This window comes from Coenobita brevimanus, chromosome 93 (assembly GCF_032717465.1).
Source record: "Coenobita brevimanus isolate Jiangsu-jjx chromosome 93, ASM3271746v2, whole genome shotgun sequence".
NCBI lineage: Eukaryota > Metazoa > Arthropoda > Malacostraca > Decapoda > Coenobitidae > Coenobita > Coenobita brevimanus.
Window position 1 is genome coordinate 40,282,104 of NC_137046.1, and position 27,032 is coordinate 40,309,135.

At 43.6% G+C, this 27,032-nt stretch overlaps 1 protein-coding gene across 1 annotated transcript in view; it reads left to right on the top strand.

Moving 5' to 3' along the window:
• The window catches only part of LOC145412405 (immunomodulatory peroxidase-like), a 59,224-nt gene extending 42,672 nt beyond the window's left edge, over positions 1 to 16,552 (top strand). The window contains exons 11-16 of the mRNA XM_080282291.1: positions 607 to 759; positions 3,671 to 3,845; positions 8,481 to 8,599; positions 11,713 to 11,875; positions 13,909 to 14,037; positions 16,213 to 16,552. Coding sequence (XP_080138417.1) covers positions 607 to 759; positions 3,671 to 3,845; positions 8,481 to 8,599; positions 11,713 to 11,875; positions 13,909 to 14,037; positions 16,213 to 16,552 — 1,079 coding nt within the window. The remainder of the gene's footprint in view (positions 1 to 606; positions 760 to 3,670; positions 3,846 to 8,480; positions 8,600 to 11,712; positions 11,876 to 13,908; positions 14,038 to 16,212) is intronic.
• The last annotated feature ends 10,480 nt before the right edge of the window (positions 16,553 to 27,032 follow it).

Genomic DNA, 27,032 nt, shown 5'->3' on the forward strand with positions numbered 1-27,032 from the left:
ATATAAGAAATGTATTTGCCAAGAAAATGAAATTTGTAGTAAACCATGTATTCATATATATATATATATATAAAGCTCAGAGACATCACCTACACTGCGGTAACCTGTCATTAACCATAACACACAAGTAATAAGCTAGTTATACACGGCTTCTGAAGATAAACTGTTGTTGTTGGCGTTGTGGCCACAGACTCATCTAAACGTAAAAACATCGACGCATATTTATAAGTGGTGTGTAAGAAAGTGAACAGCCTCTTGAATCAAACAACTGGTAAGTGCATATTAGGTAAGATATTTTTGTCACAGAGTAATTAACACATGGAGTGTTTTTATATTTATGTAATAAATTTAAAACATCTATTTTACTGTCATGTAAAACAAAATACATTAAAACAGATATTCAGCATCAACGTTGTTATCTGAATATGTAAGTTATTTTCTCGAAACTGGAAATATAGATAAATATAATTAAAGATAACAAAGCATTTTATATAATTATATAACTCACCTGACGTAATATCTCCTAAAATAATCTTCACCTGCCCTTGGAGGCACGTACACCCTAGTATGGGAACCCCTGCCCTAACTAGTTTCTTACCCCGACAGCGATAAAGCTGCACGAAGAGCTGATGAACCCCGCCAACATTCATAACTTCGGCAGTGTGGACCGCCTCGTTCTGGGTCTGGCCTTCGAGATGGCGCAGGGCCGCGATGTGTACATGACCAATGAGCTCACCAGACACCTATTTCAGACGCCAGGTGGGAAGCGTGAAATATTATATGCAGTAGAGTCCTCTTTAAGCTACTTGGAAATTCTCTGTTTCATATTCCTCATGATGTCCTCGATCCTGAGTAGGGTTAAGACACTCCAGACAAAGTCCCTCATTAGGTTTCACAGTAACCTAAAGCCCTTCATTAAGTGTCAAGATAACTCCAGATCCTTCAATGACTTGCAAAGGAAGTAAACTCGCTCTTTAGGTTGAATAAAATCGCCTGACTTTAGCTGTTCATTTCTTACATTCCAAGAGGGTTATTGGAGTCTTTTTATTTTTATCATTATTATTCATGGGTCGCTAGATGCCAGGTATACGAGTGCAGCGCGAACTTTCTTACTTGTTGTTGTCCTTGGAGAAAATTTTTACATCTATCATGGCCAAGCCAAGACTAGCCAGTCTACGATGTCTATCTGCCAGGGCGTCTTACCCCATCACCCACCACCATCCCCGCCCGTCCCGCTTGCACCTTTCTATTCACCCCACTCTTTCTCTACCTCCCATTCCCCAGCATCAAAAGAAATTTCTCACCATGAATGCCGCACCTTATACAGTGCTCTTCTTCAATGATTGTGCTGGTCTCGCCCTTTCCCTATCTAACACCATCTTAGTCCATTCCACTCACCCATTTCCAACCTTCGCGCTCATTTTTTTTTTTTTTTTAATCGTCAACTTTGACTTGCATCTACCAGGCTACCTACAGCCCACATTTTCACACTATTACTTCCACCGGCATGCCGCACCACTCACCACCAAGCCCATCCCACCCACTCTTTTTCACTCACGGCACACATTTCTGTTCTTATGTGATGAATTTCGTTAAAATGACTGATTCGACTCCCAGCCCACCAACAGCGCCAAAATTAACATGATTTATCTATCCTGTCGTGGCCTTCAACCACTGTCGGTACCATCCCACCCCAGTCCATCGCACCCATTGGTCTCTTGTCACCCCTACCAGTAATGTAAGACCTAAGATATCACACCTCTAGCACAACTTCACCAGCTGTGCTGATTTTTGGCACACATATCGCCTGAACTGATCTTTGTTGACTTGATGGACTTTAAGTGACCTAAATCGACCTAAACTGCTTCAAATAAATATCAGTTGACCTACTTGATTCTAAACTTGGCTGAAACGAATGAGAGTAACTTAAATGGGTCTAACCTGACCTGAAAGAATGTGACTAGATACTGGTATTAACCGGGCTGATTGGGCCCGATTAAATGTAAAGGCTGTGAAGGAAATAGGACCTGAAAAACTCTGATTTGGTGTGACTGAGGTTTAATTGACGTGACACCTGAATGCACCCTGACGACTTTAAATGGCCTTCGTAAAATCAAAACGGACATAAATGAACATGAACTACCGTAACCTAACTGGACCTGAACGGATCTGCATGACAGCATGAGTGGATGTGAAGGAACTTACTGCCCTAGCAAGGCGTTAATAAACCTGAATGACTCGGCGGACATACACGAACGACATGCGTGGATGTACTTGGAGATGAAGTGACAATTGTAGTTCAGTTGACGTGAACAGCCTTGTTCCTTGCAAGATGGCAAGCCACTCTTAACCTCTTCACTCCGATGACGTATTTTTATTTTCATTCATGTAACCATCAGACATTTTCATTTACTTAGAAAAAACTTCTCAAACCGGAGGCGTTAAATGCAGTTAATGAACCTCTTCACTGTAAGGAACACTTCCAAAGTTGAATAAAAACTGTGTGACGGTGGCAATAATAAACAAGCTAAAACGCCGCCGAGATGAAGGGGTTAAAGTAAATACAGTGATGTAGCTGTGCCACATACCTCTCCACCAAAGATCCTGGAGTGACATAAGGCACTGGACTCACCTTCACGGACTACATACAAGACATAAAGAGAAAATGCATCCCCAGATTAAACACACTTAAGACACTTACAGGGACAGACTTTGCAAAGCAATATGAAACTCTCCTTATACTACAAGCAATATCTCAGATCAGTGATGTCCCGTGCTTTCGCGATGGGCTCCTAGCCTATCTAACACCCACTACAATATCTTGTAGACAATACAGAAAAGTAAAGAAAAAAACGCTCCACGTATCATCACTGGTTGCACCAGTACTACTCCCACAGCCCACTTATATTCTGAAGATAATGTCCACACCGTTAAAGAATATATGGATTGAAGAGAAGCACACAGATCTACTCAGCAGCCTGTGCTAACACACAACATCCCTGTCATTATATGAGAAAGTCACACAGCACAATTTGACACATAAAACAATTACAACATAAACATTACCAGACCCTCTTCAATGACATCCCACCTCAACACTAACACTGAGGAAACACCAGCATAACCATTTCACGCACAGGGCTATACAACACTTCGATCAGAACACCATGCTGCAAGCCCTCCCGCCTGATATCCATTCATCAGTGATACCCTTAAATACAGCTGATCGAGTTCACCTAGGTAGGCTTAGATCAGGACATCGCTCAGCCCTACTAAGCTATCAGATTAGAACTGGGTTGGGTAGAATAACAAACGATACGTGCTACACTTGTAGAATAGGTCCTTACAACATAATATACATAATGAACCCCTACACAACACATGCTACACTAAAACGCGACACAACATCATCGTTGTAGGGGACCTATAGGACAACCCCATAGGGGGGGGGGTTGTTTAACTGCGGTCGACGGGTCTGCTTGATCAGGTGGATCGGGGTCAGACAGCAACAACAAAAACAATAAAACTGTTACAATTTCCTACTTTCTGAGGACAACGTGTCTACGTAATGTTAAGGTTTTGCGCCATTACCAAACCATACATCTATCGTTCTGTATCTGTCTATCCTATAATGCATGTTGTATAATGCCTATTTCCCCTTTGTCGTCAGGACACCACTACGGGATGGACCTGGCCGCCCTGAACATCCAGCGGGGGCGCGACCATGGCCTGCCCTCCTACAACATCTGGCGGGAACAGTGCGGCCTTCACAGGTTCTCCAACTGGGGCGAGCTGCTGCAGGTGATGGATGATGATACCGTGGGCAGGCTGGCGGCGGTGTACAGGTGTGTGTGCTGGGGGGGGGGGGCAGGGGTGAGAAAAGGAATGAATGAGGGAGAAAGTCGGTTTTGAGGAATGGGAAAGGAGAGAGGGGATGGAATGGAGTAAAGAGAGAAATGGAGTGGAGAAGGATAGGGAATGGAGAGGGATAGGAGAGGGAGAAATATAGCTATGAGGCAAAAGTAGCAGAGAAGGAAGGAGGGAGACTGGAGAGGAATGGGGAAGGTGCAGAAGGGTACGGCAGCAAGAGACGAGAGAGGTAGTAGAGAGGAGTGTGATGGAAATGTGATAGGAAAGGGAGAGAGGGAGTGTAGAGGGATAGGAAAAGGAGAAATGGAGTGAAGAAGTACTGTGCAGGATAGCTGAAGAGTGAGAATGGGATTGGGAGTGGAGGGAAGCAGCAAGATAAGTGTGTAAATGGGAGACAACTGGATGACACGGGGAAATATGAGGGCAATGAACTTGAATGGTAAAGATGGAAGTTGAGACACCTTGGATAATAGGGATAGACTGAGAGAAAAAGGAAAATAGACGTGAAGGTGAAGGTAGACTGAATGACAGGGAAGGGTTGAGGTGAGAGGGAAAAAAAAACAAAACAAAAAACACATACCATGTTTGGGACAGAGGCATAATAGGTGAGAATAAAAAGTATAGGAAGGCAGGGCCACAGTGGAAAAAGAAAAGCTGGAAAGTGAGAGAGAGAAAGAGGAACTGAAAAAGGGGGAGTTTGAGAAGGACGAAAGAAGGAGAAATAGCCGGGGATGGACAGTGAGTACGATGGAAGTAGAGATGAGTGATGGAAAAGGAGAAAGACTGAAACAACAACACTCGTACGGATAAAGAGAAGGATTGGTGAGAAGGTTGATACAATGACAGTAGGGTAGAGTAGGTTCAAACGTGGGTAGAGTGTAATGGACAGACTAGAGGGACTGCGAGTGGACAAGTACGGCAAATTTGAGTGAGTAACTGTGCGAGTTTATTTCCTCGTTTGCATATATGTGGCTGTGTTCGTACTTCTGGTTAATACTTAAAAGAAAATAGTAATTCCCAATCCACCTACTTATTTACTTATATTTACTGACTGTCACCGCATCCTGTGATGGGCGTCGACAACGGAAACACCTCCATACTTGTCTATCGTTGACCATATACAGCATTCCCCTCACCTGTTCTCGTTCTACCTCCTCTACAATAATTCTACTCTCATATTCATTCGCTTTCATTCACCAGGATTTTCGCAAGACCCAACGACCTCAAAATACTCTTCTTTCATTCCACCCACCACTCAACCTCCTCCACATCACATTCCTTACAAATTCGTTCACTAAGCTGAAGGCCGTCCCAACACATTCCATTGTCGCCTTTAGGTATAGCATGTTTAATTGCTCTCATTTTAAATATTTGCTTCAGCCACTGCCCACATTTTACTGCTGTACATGTTCACACTAAGGTATACGACCTGTTATGCAGCACTGTCTTTATGCCCTCACCCACTGTTATGCAGCACTGTCTTTATGCCCTCACCCACTGTTATGCAGCACTGTCTTTATGCCCTCACCCACTGTTATGCAACACTGTCTTTATGCCCTCACCCACTGTTATGCAACACTGTCTTTATGCCCTCACCCACTGTTATGCAGCACTGTCTTTATGCCCTCATCCACTGTTATCCAGTACTGTATTTATTCCTTACACTTCTGTTTCCTGCTACTGTTGTTTGTACCCATCCTAGTATCCTTCCCTGCTGCACCCTTTCCTTTCGTTTGTCTTCATAGCATGGTTTACATCGTAGTCTCGACAGGTGACTGTCTTCACCCCTGCATATCTAAGTTATTCGGTCTCGCATCACAGTTCGGCTTCGTGCTTTTCAAACATGATTATTTTTCTCTCAGCATCTTGTCTTTTACTGCCTCTGCCAACTTCCTCTAGCCTTACCTCTCAATAGTACTGACTCGTATGGAAAAAGACAGGTAAAAACATTCCACAGTTATGTACTTACTTCAATGCCACTTCTCTCCTAAGTGTTTTTTCGTCTCTCGGCATCCCATCCAGATAAGCTTTAAAGAGTCACTGTGACATTAAAATCCTGTTTCATGCTAACATTTAGTGTAATTTTTAAATAAAATCTTACACCCGGTTATGTAGTAAGGATGGATATGGGAACCTTGATTGTTTTAATATATGCTTACGTACGACCGTGTAATGGGACTAAACTGTAAGCAATAAGTTCGGTTGGTTTGCTGTTTTATCGTGGTGGGTTTTGCAGCATCAGCGTGGAGGGACATCAATCAGGTAATGGACTGCTGGTTTCCTGGAAGAGGGAGTTTGTTGAACCTACGTCGCTACATGGGTTCCTCTCACCCACTTTGCCCCCCCCTCTTCCCTCCCCCCTCTATCTCTCTCTCTCATCCTCCAACCCCCTTCCCCATTCACCCACTCCCTCCCCCATCCCATTCTCCCACAGCAACAAGATAAAGATCTAACAAGTAATTACATCAGGCTGCCTCGCCCCCCCCTCTTTGATAGTATGCTCTGTATGGTGTGTATATCTATGCAACTCCAGTAAAAAATTGTGTTGGTGAGTTATTTGTTACCTTTTGAGCACCCCTGCGTTGATGTGTGTGTGTGTGTGTGTGTGTGTGTGTGTGTGTGTGTGTGTGTGTGTGTGTGTGTGTGTGTGTGTGTGTGTGTGCGCGCGTGCGTGCGTGTGTGTGTGTGTGTGTGTGTGTGTGTGTGTGTGTGTGTGTGTGTGTGTGTGTGTGTGTGTGTGTGTGTGTGTGTGTGTGTGTGTGTGTGTGTGTGTGTGTGTGTGTGTGTGTGAGAGAGAGAGAGAGAGAGAGAGAGAGAGAGAGTCATGTATTAACCCTGGTTCACCTTTTACCCAGATACCGGAAAGAGCCGAGAAAATATATATAACAACATAAGCATAACATGTCGGCCTTCTGTGCTAGTTATTAATGTGCTTGGCCTTCTATCACGTTCTTTAACTCAGTATTATTTCGGTCAGCCCCATTTTATCCTCTGAAAATCGAATCACGATCTCCAAGCCGTTCATTACCTTACTGACACTAGAAATGCACTAATTCTCCGTTCAAGCATTCCGTTTTTCATTGCCCGGTATAAACAAAGGTTAAGACTTATATTCAGCAGACTGGATGAACATCTATATATATTGTACAGTGTACTGAAAACTGAAGTTCATATATAAGCTAAACTCATATTGTTGACCGACTGTTTGTCAGTATATTTTTTACTCGGTGTCTGGTTTTATTGTAATACATACCCTGTATTAACCACGGCCAATGGAGCAGCTACTGTGGGGTGTGTGTCCCTTCAGTTAGACCCTTGGCCCATCATTACCCCCTCCCTCTCAGTTCTTTGAAATTTCAGATAAACACACCTACACAGTGCCTCCCCCCCCCCAGCCATGTTACCGCCTGAACCCCAACTCGGGCCCCTCATTTATGGAGGCCTGGCTTAGCCACTGTTTATGGTTACCTACATTAAAAAGTGGGTAACAGATATAGCGCCGGCATTAAGGGCGTTTGATATTTTATCAAATAATAACACGACGCGTGTAAGTGATTGATACTGGATAGGGACACTGGGGCAGTCTTGGTTCCGCCTCCATCAGTCTCCACATTTTATTGTTATAGGTTTAAAGCCTGGCATCATCGCTATACGGTAAGGGATGCATGGAATGTAATTTGTGCATACAATGAAGAGCAGATAATATTTTCATACTTAAGACTTTTACCAAACCATATATTTCGCGCAAAAAGCGATAAATTTAGTCAAATGGATATTTGGAAAACATGGCAACAAATATGAATTTATAAAACGTTTGTTGGCAGTGATACACATAAGATTACACTTTAATGTACCGAGTTATCATGTTTAATTGCCTGCGTCATTTATAGTGAAATAACATTTCACATGAAAGCTGTCATTTCAGATTTATAACAGTACCGTAACTATGTGTTTGGTGTGTGTACTTACTCGTCTGTGAAACACTATTATAGCCTACTGACATAATGCCCATGCCAGCCAAGATATAGCCTCGTGCAGTTATCTCAAATCCTATTTTGATACTCGGTTCTTGTGGCCCCTCACTACCTTCTGACTTATTATTTTCTTCAACTTCATTTCCCCCCCTCTCTCTCTCTCGTTGTTGACCCTGTATTGACATGCATTGGCTTCATATTGACCTGTTTTCGATCCCACACTGACACTGCGTTGACTCTTATTTACTTACTCTAAGTTGACCCAGTTACTCCTTGTTGATCCACTGACCCATAATGGCCTGTTGACCCCATAATGACCCGTTGACCCCATAATGACCCGTTGACCCCATACTATCTTGTTGATCTCATATTATCTTGTTGACTTCAAATTTTCTTGTTGACCCCATATTATCCTCTTGACCCTGTATCATCCTGTTGACCCCATATTATCCTACTGACTCTCTACTGACCCAATGACCCCATGCTGTCCTGTGCACATCATACTGACCCGTTGACCCCATATTATCCTGTTGACCTCATACTGACCCACTGACCCCAAGTTTCCTGTCTACCCACAGTCCACACTGACCCCCTGACACCATACTGACCCTATGTTAATCCCACGTGTGCCCTCAGCCACGTTGACGACATCGACCTTTTCCCGGGTGGGCTGGCGGAGAAGCCCGTCATCAGGGGCCTGGTGGGGCCAACCTTCGCATGTATCCTGGGCCAGCAGTTCCTCAACCTCAGGCGGGGTATGTATCCTACTGTCTCACTCTACCTTACTCTTGCCTCATCCACTGACCTCCTCTTTCTCACCTTCCTCTCTCGTTCTTCATATATCCCCCAGTTATCTCACCTACCCACCTATTCTCTCCTCTGCCTCTCTAATTTCTCCCTCTCCTTCCTTTCCTAGCCTCATATCTACCCCATCGTCTTTTACTTACCCATTAGTCTCTTAACCACTCCCCTAGTCTCTAACTTAACCCCCTCTTCCATTACGCACGTCCCTGGTCCCTAACAGACCTTCCCATTCTATTACCTAATTGCCGATTCTCTCACTTACATACCACCTGTCTCACACCTCCTTCCCTACTGTCTCTTACCTATCTACCTCATGTCTCTTACCTCCCTCCATCCTGTGTTTTACCTCCCTCCCTCCCTCCCTCCTGCCAGACTTGGTCAATTGCAGTGTTTCATAAGCACTGTTGTTATTATTTTTGTCACAGGCGCCCCTGGCCTGGACTGTTTTAGTCGTTTGTTGCCACCACTGTGTGTCATTCCTGAAGAAGCCTGCTTGGCGAAACGCCGAATAAAACGGATCCCCGTCTCTGCATTTGGATTTTTTATTCTTACATACTCCGCTCTGACCGACTGGTTGTTAGCTTGTTCCAACCCAAGCCAACAGATTTATAATTTCATCCCGTCACCTGGTTCCTCGCTTAACTCATCGTCTAAACCACATGTAGGTTGCCACTCCGTCTTCAATTTGACTGAGAGAGAACAGTATGACTTTGGACTTCAGAATATTTTGAGTGGGGAGGCGGGAACTATCCTGAGAAAGCCAGTGACCAGAAAAACTGGTAGAGGGGTGATTGCTCTGCTTTGTACATCCAAGGTTGTAGAAGGGTCTGTAAGAGTAAATGCGGGCTGGTTGGCTGTTTGGAAGGAAGGCAGGATGTTGAATGTTCCAGTGTCTCTTGATGTCACCCATCAATGAGTAGCAACCAGGCATACCACTGGCGTCTTCATTATGATCCATGCTGACACCATGAGTGTGTCAGGCTCCTTCGGTTGTCATGGAACACCTATGCTGCTCTGCTTGCTATACTGCTTTGGCATTTCAGCAAGTTCACTTACTGAAATGGCCATTTCAGCAAGTTCACTTTTGCCATTGCTATAATTAGGGTTGACCATCTGTTTCATTCCACGGAAGAACCAGCTGTCTTATCACCTCATTTTGGTAGTCTGATGGTTAGTAAGCACCAGTTAAAGTGACGGCCTTGACTTACATAAAGGCTCCGAACTCTCACAGATGACTGGAGGACATCCATTATTAATTCTATGAGAGACTTAGGTGAGTGCGGTGGAAGGGGACAGTGAGATTGAGAACGAGGAGGGACGTGATGAGGATGGTGTGAACAGGTGGAAGTACAGCCAGATGGCGGAGGATATGACGTCACGGAAACCACTTTTTCGTTACCACCCCCACTGAGATTAAGGCGTCTGACTATAGGTGGATAGGCAGATATATGGACAAAACTATACGTCTGGTTTCCCTCCCTTAATTATTCTGAGCTATGGTAGCCTTGTCTCTGGTTCCTGGACGCAGACGGAGTAATATGAGATGGGATGTTTGGGATGGGATGTTACTGTTTTTTACCGTTACATCTCACCTGGGATCACAGAAAGAACACATGATTTCTTTGACAAATCTGTTTTGTTACCTTTAAACTTCCATCCATCCTCAAAACTGATTCACTGTTTCATTGTCCTTATTCGTGCCAGCCACGCCAGTAGTGTTAACTTTAGTTTTCACAGCGTCATCTCACTGCCAGTATGAATACGAAAGGTAAGAGCAGTTACATCAGCTCATTGTTACTAATTTTCGGTAATGCCTAATTCAATTTTAAAAGGAAATGTTCTTGCTAGTATTAAAGACATGGTCAGTCATCTCATGCCAGTCTAACAGTATTTTTAACAATATATATTTGCCTATCTATCTACCTATCTATCTATATACATATATAAGAGTGTGAGCCTCTGTATGTCTGCATAAACGTAGCCAGGATGTGATATCTAGCAACTATACTCTTGGTGTTGAATTTGTATGTACAGTACGGACCTGGTTCACGAGGCTTTGCACAAACAACCATTGGCGGTCCAGGAGCTGACATTCCGAGTATGATTAAGATTGATGTCTTCTGAGGAGGTGTTTTGACTAATTTTGTGCTCCTACGGAGGCTTTTTGAGAGATGGTGGTTGAGTGTTCAAGCTTATACATATGTGTATGAGAGAGAGAGAGAGAGAGAGAGAGAGAGAGAGAGAGTGTGTGTGTGTGTGTGTGTGTTAGTTTTGGGCACTTTTATGCTCCTGCGATGGTACTGAAAGGTTGCAGGAGGCTGCAAAGATACAACACCCCTGGCAGGGCAAGCACCTTTGCAAGCATAGTTGGTCTGCCTGTCTGTTTGCATCTGTCTAACTATTCATCTATCAGTCTGTTTGTCAGCGTGTTTGTCCACCTACAGTATATCTGTATCTGCATCTATCTATCTGTTTGTTTATATCTGTAGCCTTTTTCTGCATCACTATGTTTATTGCAGTTTAAGTCTATAGTTCTCATGATCATCATTCTTCACATATTTGCTGTCATCTTCATACTCTCATCATTGTTAGTGGGGACCCAAAACTAAGTGTGCCTCGTGACACCTTTTACGATTTCTTTCCTATCTCCACCATCTGATAACTCCTTTGTGCTTCCTACTGCTGAGAGCTTCCAACCCTCCTTATTCCTTTTTATTTGTAGCGTGTCTCTTCTCCCACTTGCGTCACTGCTGCCTTCTTAGTTCTTTCACTATCCTTACTCCTGCCTCGCCTGTATCATACTTCACATCAGCGCCAACCCGGTCTCCTTTATGCATCTATTTTCGCTTTAGCTCCAGTCTGTCACTTTGGGTTTGGGCAACTGGTGGCACACACACACACACACACACACACACACACACACACACACACACACACACACACACACACACACACACACACACACACACCGGCATATATCACTCACAACACCACGGCACAGCACAAACTCAAGACTGCCCCTAGATCCTACAGTGACACCCCCTCCCCCCCTTGTACCCCCCAGGCGACCGCTTCTGGTTCGAGAATGGTGGGCTGACCTCGTCCTTCTCCCCGGGCCAGCTGAGAGAGATACGCAAGGTGACGCTGGCCAGGGTGCTGTGTGACAACCTGGATGACATAGACGAACTGCAACCAAACGTGTTCAGGCCCATCACAGAGACAGGCAGGTGAGGCAACACAGGTACCACTGGTGGGTGAGGCAGGATATGTGAGGGAGGCAAGACGGGTAAGTGAGGCAGGATATGTGAAGGAGGCAAGACAGGTAAGTGAGGCAGGATATGTGAGGCAGGATATGTAAGGAAGGCAAGACAGGTAAGTGAGGCAAGATATATATTGTAGGCAGAACAGGTAGGTGAGGCAGGGTATGTATGGGAAGAAGGATAAGCAGGGAAAGCAGGGTATGTAGGTGAGGCAAGATATATGAATGCGGCAGGATATGCAAGGGGGGATGAGTATGTAGATGAGGCAGGATAGGTGAGTGGATGTGTTTAGTTGTACCAGTGAAGAGGAAGAAGCTATGATTATGACTGTAGAGAAGTAATGGTGATTGAAATGCAAAGTTGTTGCGGAAGTTTGTTAAGTGTTGTAGGAAAGATGTTTGGAATAACAATAATAATAAAAAGGTAAGGAAGATATCAGAATGTCTGATAAATAGCAAACAAGGTAGTTTTAGGCGTGGCACGGGATGTGGAACAAATATTTGCAGTAAAACAGAACGGACTTTATGGTATATATGGCATTTATGGATGTAGTAAGCTTTCGAGGAGGTGAGCTGGGAAGGCTCACGGGAGGTTTTATATACGTGAGGTAAGGTTGGGAAAGTGTTATTATGATGGTAGTGAAGCATGTGTAAGAGAATGTGGATGTCAGAAGAAGAGGTTCAGTATCAGAGTTGGACTGAGCCAAGGATGTAAGTGTAGGTTTAATAACCCTATGGTTGTGCAGTATGTACGAATGAAGTTATGTGAGAGATCAAAACCAGAGTTGCTGAAAAGGTTGTGGACATGGCGATGAATGGAGAAGGGTGGAGTATTTTAAGTCTGATGCATGCAGATGATCCTGAGCTGCTTGTTTTTAGTGAACAAGAGATCTAAAATCCGGTCCAAATTGTTGTGAATGTCTGCGAGTAGGGTGGTTTCAGAGTAAATGTACATGGAGACAACAGCAAAGCGATGGTTGTTGAGAGAGACGGGCACTCTTGGTGTGATATGCTGGTGAATAGAGAGGGGCTTAAACTGAGTAAAGAGTTAATGATATCAATGCAGTAATATAAAATCCGTAAACTTGTACAGTGGTTCAAGATAGAAAGGAGGTGGGCGCTTTGAACAATTTGTTACGAAAGAGAGGACTGAGTATGGAGGCTGCAGGATGACATGAAGGTGTGTCAACGTCCACATTAACATTTGGGGATGAGAATTAGGTATAGCATGAATGTGAAATGTTGACTGACAGAGGTAGAAGTGAGGAAGTTCAGGGATATATACAAATGGTCTTGAGTGATAGCAGATTCGTGAAAGATGTTGAGGAAGGGAGTAGAAGAAGTGCACGTAGATGGTATTACCACATGTAATGAAGACAGATGTTCGATAGGCGACGAAACTGGTATATGTCAGTGGGTTTTCAGGAAGGAAGGAAGAGGTATGGTAGACCAAGCAGTACGTTGATGGATATGGTAAAAAGAGTGGAAAAAGGAGGGGTATGGTGGTTGATGTAGCTAAGGAAGTGACAAGGGTCAAATTGATGGATGCAGCATATACAGAGAAGCACACGAGAAGGGTTTGGCAACACTCTTTTATCTTGAAAGTTGACGGAATGACTATCCGGCATGTGTATGTGAAAAACAACTGTGATGAAAAAAAAAAAGTGCCGCTGATTTAGTAGTGAGTTAGTCAGGATCCCAAAGACCTGATTGATGTGTTGGTTCCTTTTACTGAGCATACTTTGGATGGCTTTCCTGCAGTTATGTCTTCGTTGTGTATGGATCCTCGGTCGGTATTTGGCTCGGGACAAAGACAGTGATGATTTCCTATTTGTTCAGTTACATAAGTTGAGACATACAGTCCCTCTGATATACTGTTTACTTTGCTTATACATTACTTTACATTGCTTTGTATATCTTGTTATTTATGTATGTTTCACGTCCACCAACTAACACACTTTCTGAAATATCAATTATTCTCCGTATCATCTTCATCATCAGGAACCTGCGCACCTCCTGCTATGGTGATGGCATCCCGGCCATGGACCTAATGGCGTGGAAGCAGGAGGACCCACCCAAGCATTACTTCTTCTCGGACTTCATCCCTCCCAACATCACCACCGAGGACAGGTGAGGCACACCTGTGGTACAACAGGTTACCGGTATTATGACTGGCTTTTGGATCAGCTACTTTATTTACACCTCCACGTCCTTCAGTGGCCGTCTAACAGTTACGTCCACCCCAGTTTTATATAGATTTGGCGTTCCATTCTTGCCTCACTTCCGAGATAGTGATAGAAGCTGATTAGTAATTTCATTTTTCCGAGTCGCGGAGTGAAGGTATGTGTTTTTACCAAGTTGTCCAGATTTACGTTAGTTTTTCGTCTACCTGTAGTTACAAGATCGCCATTAAAAAAAAAAAAGTACAGTGAAAGCCGCTAGTGGTGACAATAACAAAACCCAACTAAGGGGCACTCAGTGGAGAGCACCTCTCCGACAAGGGCAACGTAATTCTTATCTGACAAACGATCCGGATAGGTCCCAAAAGTTAATCGATTGTTCCCTGGCACAGGGCTATCTACACACCAAATTTGGTCCAAATCTCTCTTTTAGCTTTGAGTCATCCTGCTAACTGATATACAAACTAACAAACTAGAGGGGCACACAGTGGAGCGCATCTCTCCGACAAAGGCAACGTAATTTCTAAACCACTCTTGATAGTTGGTTAGGGTTTCTCATCAGTGATTAGGGTTTTGCAAAGTGTCTTCCGGATCCAGAATCTGTAATATGATCCAGATTGGTCCAAAAGTTAATCGATTGTTCCCTGGGACATGGGCTATCTACCCACCAAATTTTGTCCAAATCTTTCTTTTAGTTTTTGAGTAATCCTGCTAACAAACAAACAAACAAACAAACAGGAGTGGAAACATACGCTCCTTGTCGGAAAGGATAAACATGGGACAATGCCGTGTCCTATATCAGAGCACGAATAAAGGGTATGGATTTCGTGACATACAGTGCGAAGAACCAGATAACATCAACAACTAGAAAGCGCTAAGACAGCGCATATCTTCGTCAATGCCCCTGCCATTAAAAAGGATCCGGTTCCCCCCCCCCCCAAATTTATTAAGTTCTTTCTTGGTTCATGGCCCATCTTTTCACAAAATTTCATTGAAAGTCATTGAGAACTTTTGAAGATATTGTGCAAGATACTTCGGATCCGGATCCGGATCCGCCCCCATATTTAATTACATCTTCCTTGGCCCATGGCCCACCATTCCACAAACTTTCATTAAAATCCGGTTATAACTTTTTGAGTAATCCTGGATCCGGATCAGCCCCAAAATTTAATCAATTCTTTCCTGGTCCATGGCGCACCTTTTCGCAAAATTTCATTTAAATTCAATGAGAACTTTTGGAGATACTGTGCAGGATACTCCGGATCCGGCCCATAATTTATCGGTAATCATTTATTCCTTGGCCCATGGTCCACCCTTCCACACAATTTCATCAAATTCCGTTCAAAAGTTTCTGAGCAATCTTGCTGACAGACAGACAGACAGACAAAACAACGCGGGGTAAAACATAACCTCCTAGGTGGGAGTAAATATGAATGAAATATATAAACAAGATTGCTCTTTCCTTGTCTTTATTAAGTGAACAATAAAGTAATTTAACGCCAGAGAAAGAAAACATTTTTCTCTACTAATCCGAAAGAATGGATTTTTTTTTTTTTTTGAGGGGGTGGGGGGGACTAAAACTCGACGATGATCAACATCTGCGGGTTCGTCTATGAGGTTAGTGTATTTTGTACATGTTCCTCACCTCCTTCCTTATCCCCTCAAAGGAGGGCAATGGACTGCACAAAGACACCTTCAGCCTGTAGTCCACCAGGTCCATGTCTATATCGTCACCCTCATAAAGAAACTGCCTAAGTCATTTATCGGCAATTTCTGGATTTTTGCCTAAATCAATTCTTCATCACGTGGCGCACCTATTGGTATAGCTGCCTTTGCCAGGTCTAGGGTGTCAGTGGTCTAAAATGCGACTCAAGTTTCTGCCAAAGTCATTGAAAATTAAGAAAATTAGTTTTTTTTTTTTTTTTTCGATTTCCCGAAAAGTAGAAAAAATGACTTAGGCAGTTTCTTTATGAAGGTGACGATATGAACCTGGTTATACAATAACAATAACAACAACCTCATGGTCTGTCCTACGTGCCCATTGTGAAGCAAATCCATTTCACAGCCATCTTCAAGTTCCTAGAGTCTAACCCCTCTCTTTACCCTAAGTTTTGCCTCTCCTCAGTGGCAAGTTTGACTACTATGACGTCGAGGATCAGCACCCCACATCGGGGCTACCTGAGGAGGAAATGTTTTATCTAGAGGAGGAAGACCACTTCAGCGAGTTAGACGAGAATGACCTACAGCGTCTCTTCTCCCACGAACTGCCCAGACCCTTCGAGGAACCAGACGAAAAGAGTGGGAAGGACGGTCCGGACAACCACGCCCCGGCAGCCATTGGGTACTCAGCCAGCCACCCCAGCCTGGTTCAGCTCACACAGCATAACTTCAAGAACATCATCCAGCAAGCTTACTCCAACACACTCTTCTACGGTCGCAAGCGCAGGGACACCAGGGAGGGATAACAGACACGCGGATAAAGCCTTACTGTAAACTTAGCGTGTACTTCGTCATGAATGTGTTGTGTGGTAAACTGAACAATTATAAGCTTGTTCTGTGAGTTTGGGGGTGTGAAGTGTACAATATTATACTTCTCAAGCACTAACTTTTTATTTGCAGTGTAGCTTAACTTGCACTGTCCTTTTATAATTTGCTGAATGTACTGACTCTCCCAGACACTAATATAAGCTTAATTTGTATTCCTTCTGGATGTGGAGTAGATAAATAGTGGTCGCTGTTACCTAATGGATCATGGCATTACAGTATGTTCGCGAGTAGATAGTACCTTGACCACCTAAATATCTGTTACATCCACACCAACTATGCCTAGGGCAGTATTCCAGGTAACAAGGGTGACTTTGTAGCACCTCTTCCTCATCGATTTATTTTGCATATTACACCTATTAATCCTACTGTGTGTAAAACTGTGAGCTAAACACACACACACACACACACACACACACACACACACACACACACACACACACACACAGACAGACAGACAGACAGACAGACAGACACACACACACACACACACACACACACACACACACACACACACACACACACACACACACAAGGGACTACCAGGATGTGATAAACATAATAAATCGCCAAGTTAAAGTTGCTAGGAAGCCAACAACGTCACCTACAATCCAACCCCAAGCGTTACTGAGGCTGTCTCCCAGTAGAAAGTGCCGTAGCTTGGCGAAGATGTAGAATTTGTTACGAGGCCCTGGCGAGATGCTTGACGGCTGCTCACTCATTCTGGCAGTTATATATTATTAGGTTGTTGAAGTAGAGTATCTTAAACCCCTTCACTACCAGGTCTCCCCAAACCTAAATAAAACAGACTGACGTGGTAACAAATAAGATAATCGTACTGAATGGGTTAATGAAGAATACCTCTTTAGTACGAGATGTCTACCCTAAACTTGAATAAATGGTTCTGGCAGTAATCAGAACAATATATATAGTAGACATCATCATGGAGAAGGGATTAAGAGCTGAGTAATCAGTAGCTGTGTATTGTTAGAGTTTTGTTGACTGTTGTTCCTTGTTGATCAGAATATACTGTATTATGGCAAACAATTAATTACCCTTATGTATACTTGTAGCGAAGACTATTGTAGCGTAATTTGCTGCGATATGCTTTCCCGTTTTTGTGTTATGCACCTCAATGTTAGAATTCCACTGTGTTCGTCAGCTGTTCTGCGTAGGGTTATCACTGTTTTCGTCCTTCAACTGTAACCTTTACATAATTTAATGTATATTATTTGGCCTCCTCAGCCTTAGTAGGTCCTTTTTATTTCACTCTTCCTTTTACCAGACGATTTTATTCAGCTAACGAAAGCGCCCAAGTACTAAAGTGGTTTAATGAAAGCTGCACCCAACTCAACCAGCTGGAAAAGTGTCGACTGAGCAGAATGAAATCGTCCTGTGGCAGCATAAGAAAAAAAGGAAAAGTGATCGTAAACGGGGCTGATGTGAGCTTTATCGATGTTCTTGTCTTTATCCACTATTTATTCATTTATCTATTTTTTTGTTCATGACGTTGTTAGAATGTATTTATTTGTTATCTATTGTATTACGATGACGAATTTCTTATTATATTCGTGCAACTCTCAAAAACTTTTATTTATTATCCATGTCCTGTGTCTAATTCGTGTCATCCTTTGCTTCGTTTAGTCTTTGCAGTTTATCAGTATAGATGGAATATATTATGTTAACCCTCTCATGATCGGGACAGTTCCAGTAATGTATTCCAGCTATCATCAGACCATTTTATTCTGCCGAGAGTGAGTCCTACGGGCCTGGAAGCGATAACTAACTAGTACGCGTGGCAAGTGTATCTGTCGGACCCTTAGAAAAAGACTAAATGAATGAAAAAACAATGTGACTCAGAGCAACCCTCCAGGCTCGCGAAAGGCAGTGATGCTTTTCAACCCAAAGGCTGGCGGGAGAGTAGAATCTCACCTTAACCACACACACACACACACACACACACACACACACACACACACACACACACACACACACACACACACACACACACACACACACACACACACACACACACACACACACACACACACACACACACACACACACACACACACACACACACACACACACACACACACACACACACACACACACACACACACACACACACACACACACACACACACACACACACACACACACACACACACACACACACACACACACACACACACACACACACACACACACACACACACACACACACACACACACACACACACACACACACACACACACACACACACACACACACACACACACACACACACACACACACACACACACACACACACACACACACACACACACACACACACACACACACACACACACACACACACACACATACACAGACACAGACACAGACACACACACACACACACACACACACACACACACACACACACACACTGGCTGTCATGTTCTCAGTCTCAATAAATCCGTTCTTACATGGAAACACAGGTGATGGGAATGCCTTCATTGACGCTACACGGTTAACCCCTTCCATTCCAAGGCGTATCTTTCATTAATATTACCTACAGGCCTTTTTTCTGTTTTCCCCTTGAGGTAGACCTCATGTGCTGACAGAGTTAGTGAAGGCATACCTAACCTCATCTGGTCGAAAAGCGTGTCCTTACTGAATAAAGCGTCATTAGGTAGCAAGAAGAAAACAAAAATATGTCACTGAACTGAAGGGGAAATTTTGCTGAGCTACCTCACCTACGTGGTGGGTGGTTGACCATCGTCCACTCACTTGATGTAGTGCTGCCTGCTTCTTCCTTCACTATTATCATCCTTTTTCTGTGTCTGCCCTAATTTCTTCTTGTTTCTGTCAGTTTTTATTATTATGCTTTCCACCTCAGGCGGCTCTACAGTGAATGACAAGCATAATGGTTTCCTGCAACTCAGGAAACCATTTACAACGCTGGGCGGTAACCATATAACCAAATAATTGGGTGACCATTATGGTGCTCTTGTTAACTAGGTGGAGAGACGCAACTGTGGCATGCATCCAGGAACCAAACCTCCACACTCTTCCCTGCGCCTCGCTATGGTGAGGAGCAGTCTATCGCAAGGGAGCAACAGTTCACTGCACGGGTCAGCCCTGCAGGGCCGGCTGCGTGCCTGAGGTTGATGGGTCTGCTCGGCTAGACAGACCGGGGCTGCTTAACAACAACAACATTCCCAATCACTCAGAGGTACTGGAAATTGTTTTAATCCTTTCACTACGAAGAATCTCTCCTAGGGTAAATGATGTAGTCTGGCAGCAGCCATAATCAAAACAAATGAGCAATTTTCCTGAGGGAGTTAATTATGAGGGGCGGCGTAATAAGAAACTAACAAGTTCGTCATATAGTAATTACTGATCTGGAAATCTGGGAGGGACATGGGCGAGGAAGCAACTGTAATGAGATGTGAGGGAGGGTGTAAGGAAGGCAGAAAAAGAATTTGATCACCAACAAGACGGTGAGACGGAGGAAAACACAAGTACGAGGTGTGAGTAATGATGGCTGGAACAAAGCGTCGATGTGGAGGAGAAAAGATACGATGCTGAGGTAAATGGAGGCGAATTGTGGTTACTGCGACGGAGAAAACTGAAATATGTGGATGCTGGGAAAAAGAGATACGGAAGATACGGATGTTTATGAAGAGAAATACCAGTGTTAGAGAAGAAGAAGAAAAAAAGGGGGGGGGGTGCTTAGGTACAGGATAAGAAAAAGAGAGAAAGTGGATATGAAGACATGGGCGTTCAAGGTACACAGATCACTTTCACTGGCTTTGCTCTCATAATCCACTGGTAATTAGGATTGTTTTCAACACTAATTAGGTACTTATTTGACTGACTTCTCTGGGCATCAAATGAACAGGCCAAACAAAGCTAAAACTCAAGGGATAGTCCTGGAGGAGGCCTTATTACTGTAGGGTTGGTGTGTACAAGGGTGGATTGGATTGGTAAGGTTAGAGTGGCTAATTAAAGTTTAATTACCTAAAAGAGAATGAATAAGCCGACATTGTTGGCCTCAGTGAAGATGGGGTAAAAATCAAGACGACTCAAGTATTTTCAAACAGCTTAAACTAGTAAAAAAAAAATAAAATAAATGAAATAAACAGGGCAACGTTACCACAGTAATATGAATTATCAACTTCAAGACTTAGTAATAACTGATCAACTCCCCCACAACGTACTGCGTATTGAAACAGCCACGTAAACGGGATAAGGTATACTGTAATGTTGCCTCAGGCCATTAATATCAAACCTCTTTAACTCCTTTGGCATTGAAAGTCCTGTCTTCTATATGGCGAAAAAGATCCCGAGAATAGCAGTATATGTATGGATAAAAGGGTACGAAATGTGTAATGATGAAGTCCAACCGATCGTGTTTTTTCTAAAGTTTCTTTTCCCACTTTTCGAACCCCATGTGAATCCTTGGGGTCTACACCAGCCGTCCGTTCGAGGGAAAGGATGTTGGAGCGGACAGCAATGGTGTAGCAAACGCCAATAGCCTATAAGATGTATTTGGCGCTGAGTCAAATCTTCTTTCTCTAATAACATCTGTGCCATACTGACGTAGTACGCCATTATAAATGCTAACTAGACAGTCGTTCCAGTGGATGAACTGCATGATTGTTTTCCCATTACTATGATTTTATAATTCTCCTTCAGTTATACATCAGATAACATATGGGTAGTTTCGCATGTGAGGCGGAGCCGAGGATCTCCAAGTCCGAAATGGTGGGTGAATGAAGGTGTGGCCCACTGCGCTTTTCCATATAATACCTGACCATCAGTCCTTGGTCATTCCATCCGTGGGTTACAGCACCGCTGTTGGTGGATTTGATATGCCGGCATAAAGTTTTGCACAGTACACAAAGTGTGCTCTGATGGCCGTTTTCACCTCTTAGCGGCTGATTCTGATATTCAGTTTTTCTTGCAGAGTCACAATGATTGAGCTCTTAAGGAACCAAAGCAGTCACAACACTCCCCCTTCTGTTAGACCCTGCCCAATTACACTGTGGTGACAAGGAGGAAAGATTAAAGCTTGCCAAGACGGAAAGGAGAGAGAGAGAGAGAGAGAGAGAGAGAGAGAGAGAGAGAGAGAGAGAGAGAGAGAGAGAGAGAGAGAGAGAGAGAGAGAGAGAGAGAGAGAGAGAGATCGTAGTGGCAGACAGTGCTGTAGCTTACACTACTTGACAAAAACTTCAGTTCAGCGAAAAACCTGGGTATGCCAAGGCAATAACGTGACGCTGATGTCAAATATGGTGTTCAATTTGCTCTAGCACGTACAGTTTTTCTGAACTCACTACCCTTACAAGCATTCCTATAGTATAGTGGTTCTTATTTTCACCGCTTTATTTGTGCTCTTTATACATCCTTATATATATGAAGTGTATAATATCCATCATATACACTGCCAGTTGTCTACTTCCAGTATACATATTGTGTCTATGTAAATTCATTATGCTTAATATAACTTTTATTTCATACTTATGGGTTGACAATGCCTCGCGGATGTGTGAATGATCCTAATGCTTTCTGTTATATATGGGCAAGTTTCAATCCAAAGAAGCAGAAAAGGAAGGTCACGTCCATTTTAAGGTCAGTTTATCCACAGTATTTTGGCATTAAGACTGGCGACCAGGACAAAAAACGGATACCCCATAGCTGCTGCGTGACTTGTTCCAACTTTCTTCGCGAATGGCTAGCAGGAAGGAAAACAGGGATGCCTTTTGCAGTTCCCATGGTGTGGACAGAACCTAGTAACCACACAACAGATTGCTACTTTTGCATGACAAAAGTTGTGGGATTTCTTCCAAAAACAAAAACAGCATTGTTTATCCAAGTTTACCATCGGCAATAAGGTCGGTCGATCACATGGAAGACCTTCCCATTCTGAGGCCATCAACAAATAAATGTGTATTCCAGACGTCAGATGAAGATGGAGACGGAGAGGCATCTGGAGCGGCTGCCCTTGATTCTGACTTCGAATGTCAGCGGTCTGGCAAAGTTTTTTTTTTTTTTTTTTTTTTTTAATGCAAGGAAGAAAGAACTAAAGGCCAGGAGCCCGTGAATCTTCCAAGAAAAAAACAAAACAAGAGCCAAATTCAAGATCCGTTCATTTCGAGATGTCTGGACACACTGCGTTTGAAAGACTGGAGATCATAGAAAACAGGAAATACAGACAGAGGAAGACAGTTTCTGAGTTGACCTGTTGCATAAATGAAGGACTGGGAGTAATGGTTAACTCTTGCATTAGAGAGCTGGACAGAAAAGGGATGAGAGTTTGTTACTAGACGGGTGCTACGCGCCCGTGGTAGAGGTAAAGGGATGCAAGCAGGCAGTTCAGAGGAGCAATGACCACTGACGCAGCGATAGAAAAGAGATACAGATGCAACAGTGCGGCGACGAGACAGAGGTTGAAGGGAGCCAGTAAGAGGAGGAGAGTTAATGAGACGAAAAGCATTTGACTCCACCCTACTGAGAAGAGCTGTATGTGGGGAGTCTTCCTACACATGAGAGTTGTACTCTATACAGGGGCGAATAAAACCCGTGTATAAAGTCAAAAATTGTGCAGGGGTAAACAAGGTACGGAACCGGCTTAGCACACCTAATCTCTTAGAAAAAGATTTTACAAGCGATGTAATATGATCTTTCCAAGATAAATCCCGAGAGAATGAAACCCTAAGTATGTTCAGGGATGATGAAGGATTGAGCTGGATATTATTAAAGTACCCCATCTACCCACCCAAGGCTACCTTAACGATCTTGTACGTGACCTAAATTTATGAAAACAGCTAGAACTACTAGCTTCGAGATTGCAAAAATGGAGCTTGTTGCATCCAGATACAAGGGTGACTAGTTTCAGGAGGCGGCAACAAAATTTGAAACGCTTTTTCATGTCAGACGGAGGAGTATGCTACTGTAGCACTATCGCAGGTCTGTTCGAAGCCTTGGGATGGATGCATGATCCTGACGAATGGCGACTTTTTACCGACTCCAGCAAATCAGGTCTGAAGGCTGTTCTCCTCCACAGTGGGAACATGTTACCCAGTATACCACTTGTTTTAGCTCCTGAAATGAAGGAAACGTACGAATTGATGCAAAAACTCCTCGTTTTGACTGAGTACGACGAATTCCGATGGAAAATCTGCAGCGATTTGAAAGTGGTAGCCATGCTGCTTGGATTACAAGGAGGTTTCACGAAATATTGTTGCTTCCTATGTTTATGGAACAGCTGTGATGTGCAGCAGAACTACATCCAGCGTGAGTGGCCTCCCCGAAATTCCTATGAAGCCGGTGTACACAATGTACTGAATGAACCATTTGTCTAAGGGGAAGATATCATACTTCCGCCTCTTCACATCAAATCAGACTTGATGAAAAACTTCGGCTAAGCCTTGGATAAGACATATGCAGGCTTCAAACACCTGAAGAAAGTCTTCCCTAAGATTAGCGACTCCAAATTGAAGGAAGGCATTTTCGTTGGCCCGCAAATTAGTAGCCTGATGAAAGACAGTCAATTTGATGGATTAGTGCTGGTTTTCTGGGCATCCATCGCAGTGAAGATTACACTGGAAGTCGTTGAAGAGCTTGTGGCTGCGTACCATGAACGTGGATGCTGTGTGTCCTTAAAATCCATTTTCTTCACTCACATCTCGTTTTTTTTTTTTTTTCAACAAACTTGGGTGATATTAGAAATGAACATGGTGAACGTTTTCACCAGGATATGGCGGTAATGGAGCACAGATACCACGGTAGAACTGGCGCTAGCATGATGGCGGACCATTGCTCGATGCTGACACGGGAAACCAATGTAGAACACAAAATAAAAAACCGTACTGTGAGTACCTGTCTTCACGGCGAAATTCACATACATTCAACTTTGGAATAACACACACGATTTTGTTTCTGCATACAACTTTTATTTCCCAATTAATAATTCTCGATTTAAAGAAATATATTCCCGGCATAACGTGGCGATAGGAGTATACTGATTTCTGACTAGTGGAAGAAAAAATTCAGGGCTAAATTTCAGAAAACCTGTGCGTGATAGAGAAAATGTAAAAACATTTTTGTAATTAGCACGTCAATTTAACCCAAATCACTCATTCTCATTTCTGAACTGGATAAAAAGTTGAAATTTGACGAGTGGTGAATTATATTAATTGACGGGCAGTAGCAGGGATTAATTACATAATCCGCCGTTGTGAAACCCGCTTTTTTTATGCAATTCTAGCAGGGGTGCACGAAGCTGCTTGGGTAAAACACTATGACTGTGCATACCGGCATTGCCTGGGACACTGGATGGCCACTCCTGTCGGAGAAGACCCCCGGGGTCCCATTCGACCCATTCAACCTATGTTCCTCCTTGGGCCCATTTACCCGGGGATATATTCCCAATGAACCTATGCCTACCATGTACCTATTTTCCCACTAGCCACTTACCTTTCCCATCCACTCACCCATCCATCCTACCCACCCACTAATCCTGCCCCACCCGACCCACCCAACCCTGGCTGCCCACCCCTCCCACTCAACCCTGGTCGCCCACCCCACCCATCCAACCCTGCCCATTCACCCCACCCACCTAACCCTGCCTATTCACCCCACCAAACCTACACACTCCATTCACAGTTTCTTACCATTACCACTATTTTTCATCCAGTGGCGTGCACAGACAATGTGACGCAGGGGCTCCAAATGAAGAAAAAAAAAAGGGGGGGGAGTGAAGGGGACACACCCCTTGCTCGCTGCGCCCCTGTTTGCATCATAGTTTCAACACTACTCACTTTCTATGTCGCGGGAACCACAGCATTTTGCCCCAAACATTGCCCTCCTGTACACCCCACCCAAGCTTTTCGCCCACTCCTCAACTTTCCTTCATATCCAACACCATCTTCTTCCTTGTTTCACTCAAAATTTTGCTTCCATTCCACATCTTTTTTATTTTCCAACCACTTTTACTTTCATTGCAAAATTCATATCATTGTCTTTTTCATTACTGTCTCGTCTTTCATCACACTCAATTTCCTCTACATCTTACTTACTGTCCCAGCCAGCTCAGCTTCCTTCACACTCTATGCATATTATACAGCTCACCTCGTATCTGGTCTCTACGTCCCTTCTTCTCTGACCCCTCAGGGAAAAACATATTGAGGTCTGCGTTTTAATCATAACCTACCGCACGTGTACCTGGCGATAAGAGGGTAAGTCATGATAGTCGCTGCAGCTTTTGGGTCAGTTCTCATCTTACACTAGGACTGAGTCTGTGGATTCGGACAGTTCGAAGCTGTGTGAAAGAACTGATCAAAGTGATGTAAGATTTCTCGTTAACTGATATTTATGCTACAAGGTGCAGTGTTAAAAAATATCACCATTGCTATAATTCCACTAATATCTTTCAAATAATAATTCACTAAAGTAAGACTATTTCATATCAAGAAAGATGAAACAAATCAGAAGCCTCAGATTCGAATACCTTCCGGTTTCTGCTATTTCGAGCAAGTGCACCCTTCATAAAACTATGGTCAATGCAATCCTTTATTCTTGCCGACCGGTTATATTCATAAGGAAGCAGATATGAGTGAATAAACTCATTTATCCTTGTTAGTAGAGCCTCGATAGGGATTTCTCAGTCCAACTGATAATTCTGCTTGTTCCACAACAAATGTAGTTCTATATCCCACGCACGCACACACACACACACACACACACACACACACACACACACACACACACACACACACACACACACACACACACACACACACACATAAAACGAGATTTTCACGGTTTCTATTCCTCATATTATACTATCCTAACCACCTCCTTCATTTCCGGTTTAATCAGACAAATGGTTTTACTCATCGGATTTTCTTGTCTGAATCACGATTCATGTCGGCCACCCCGACAAGTCCTAGGCTGACGATCTTGTCAAAGCTGTGACTCATCTCCCCAGCCAGCGCCCTAGTGTCCACCTTCCTGTGTCCAGGACGTAAGTCAGGCAATGGCGGTGCGTGAGGAGGTGCAGCAGGACTTATATTTGTGCACTAACTCTGAACGCCCTGAAAGCATCCCCATCGGACACTACAACTGTACTGATGACCGTGACGTCGCAAGATCGATCCGCGGCTGTGGCCGATAAGAGTATGAGAAATTCAGTTTCGCTTAGTCTTTACTGCTCCTCCACAATACGCACCCACATGACATAATAACATCTGCGAATACTGTCATACAATTCCTGAAAGCAATATAATATACCGTGTATATTAATGCAAAGTTAGTATTATGTGTGGGCTTGTGGCGTCATCTGTTGCGTGTCAGAGGACTGCTGGACCTCAGGGGACGGACTATGAGTCTATACCCACTCTAGCTTTGAA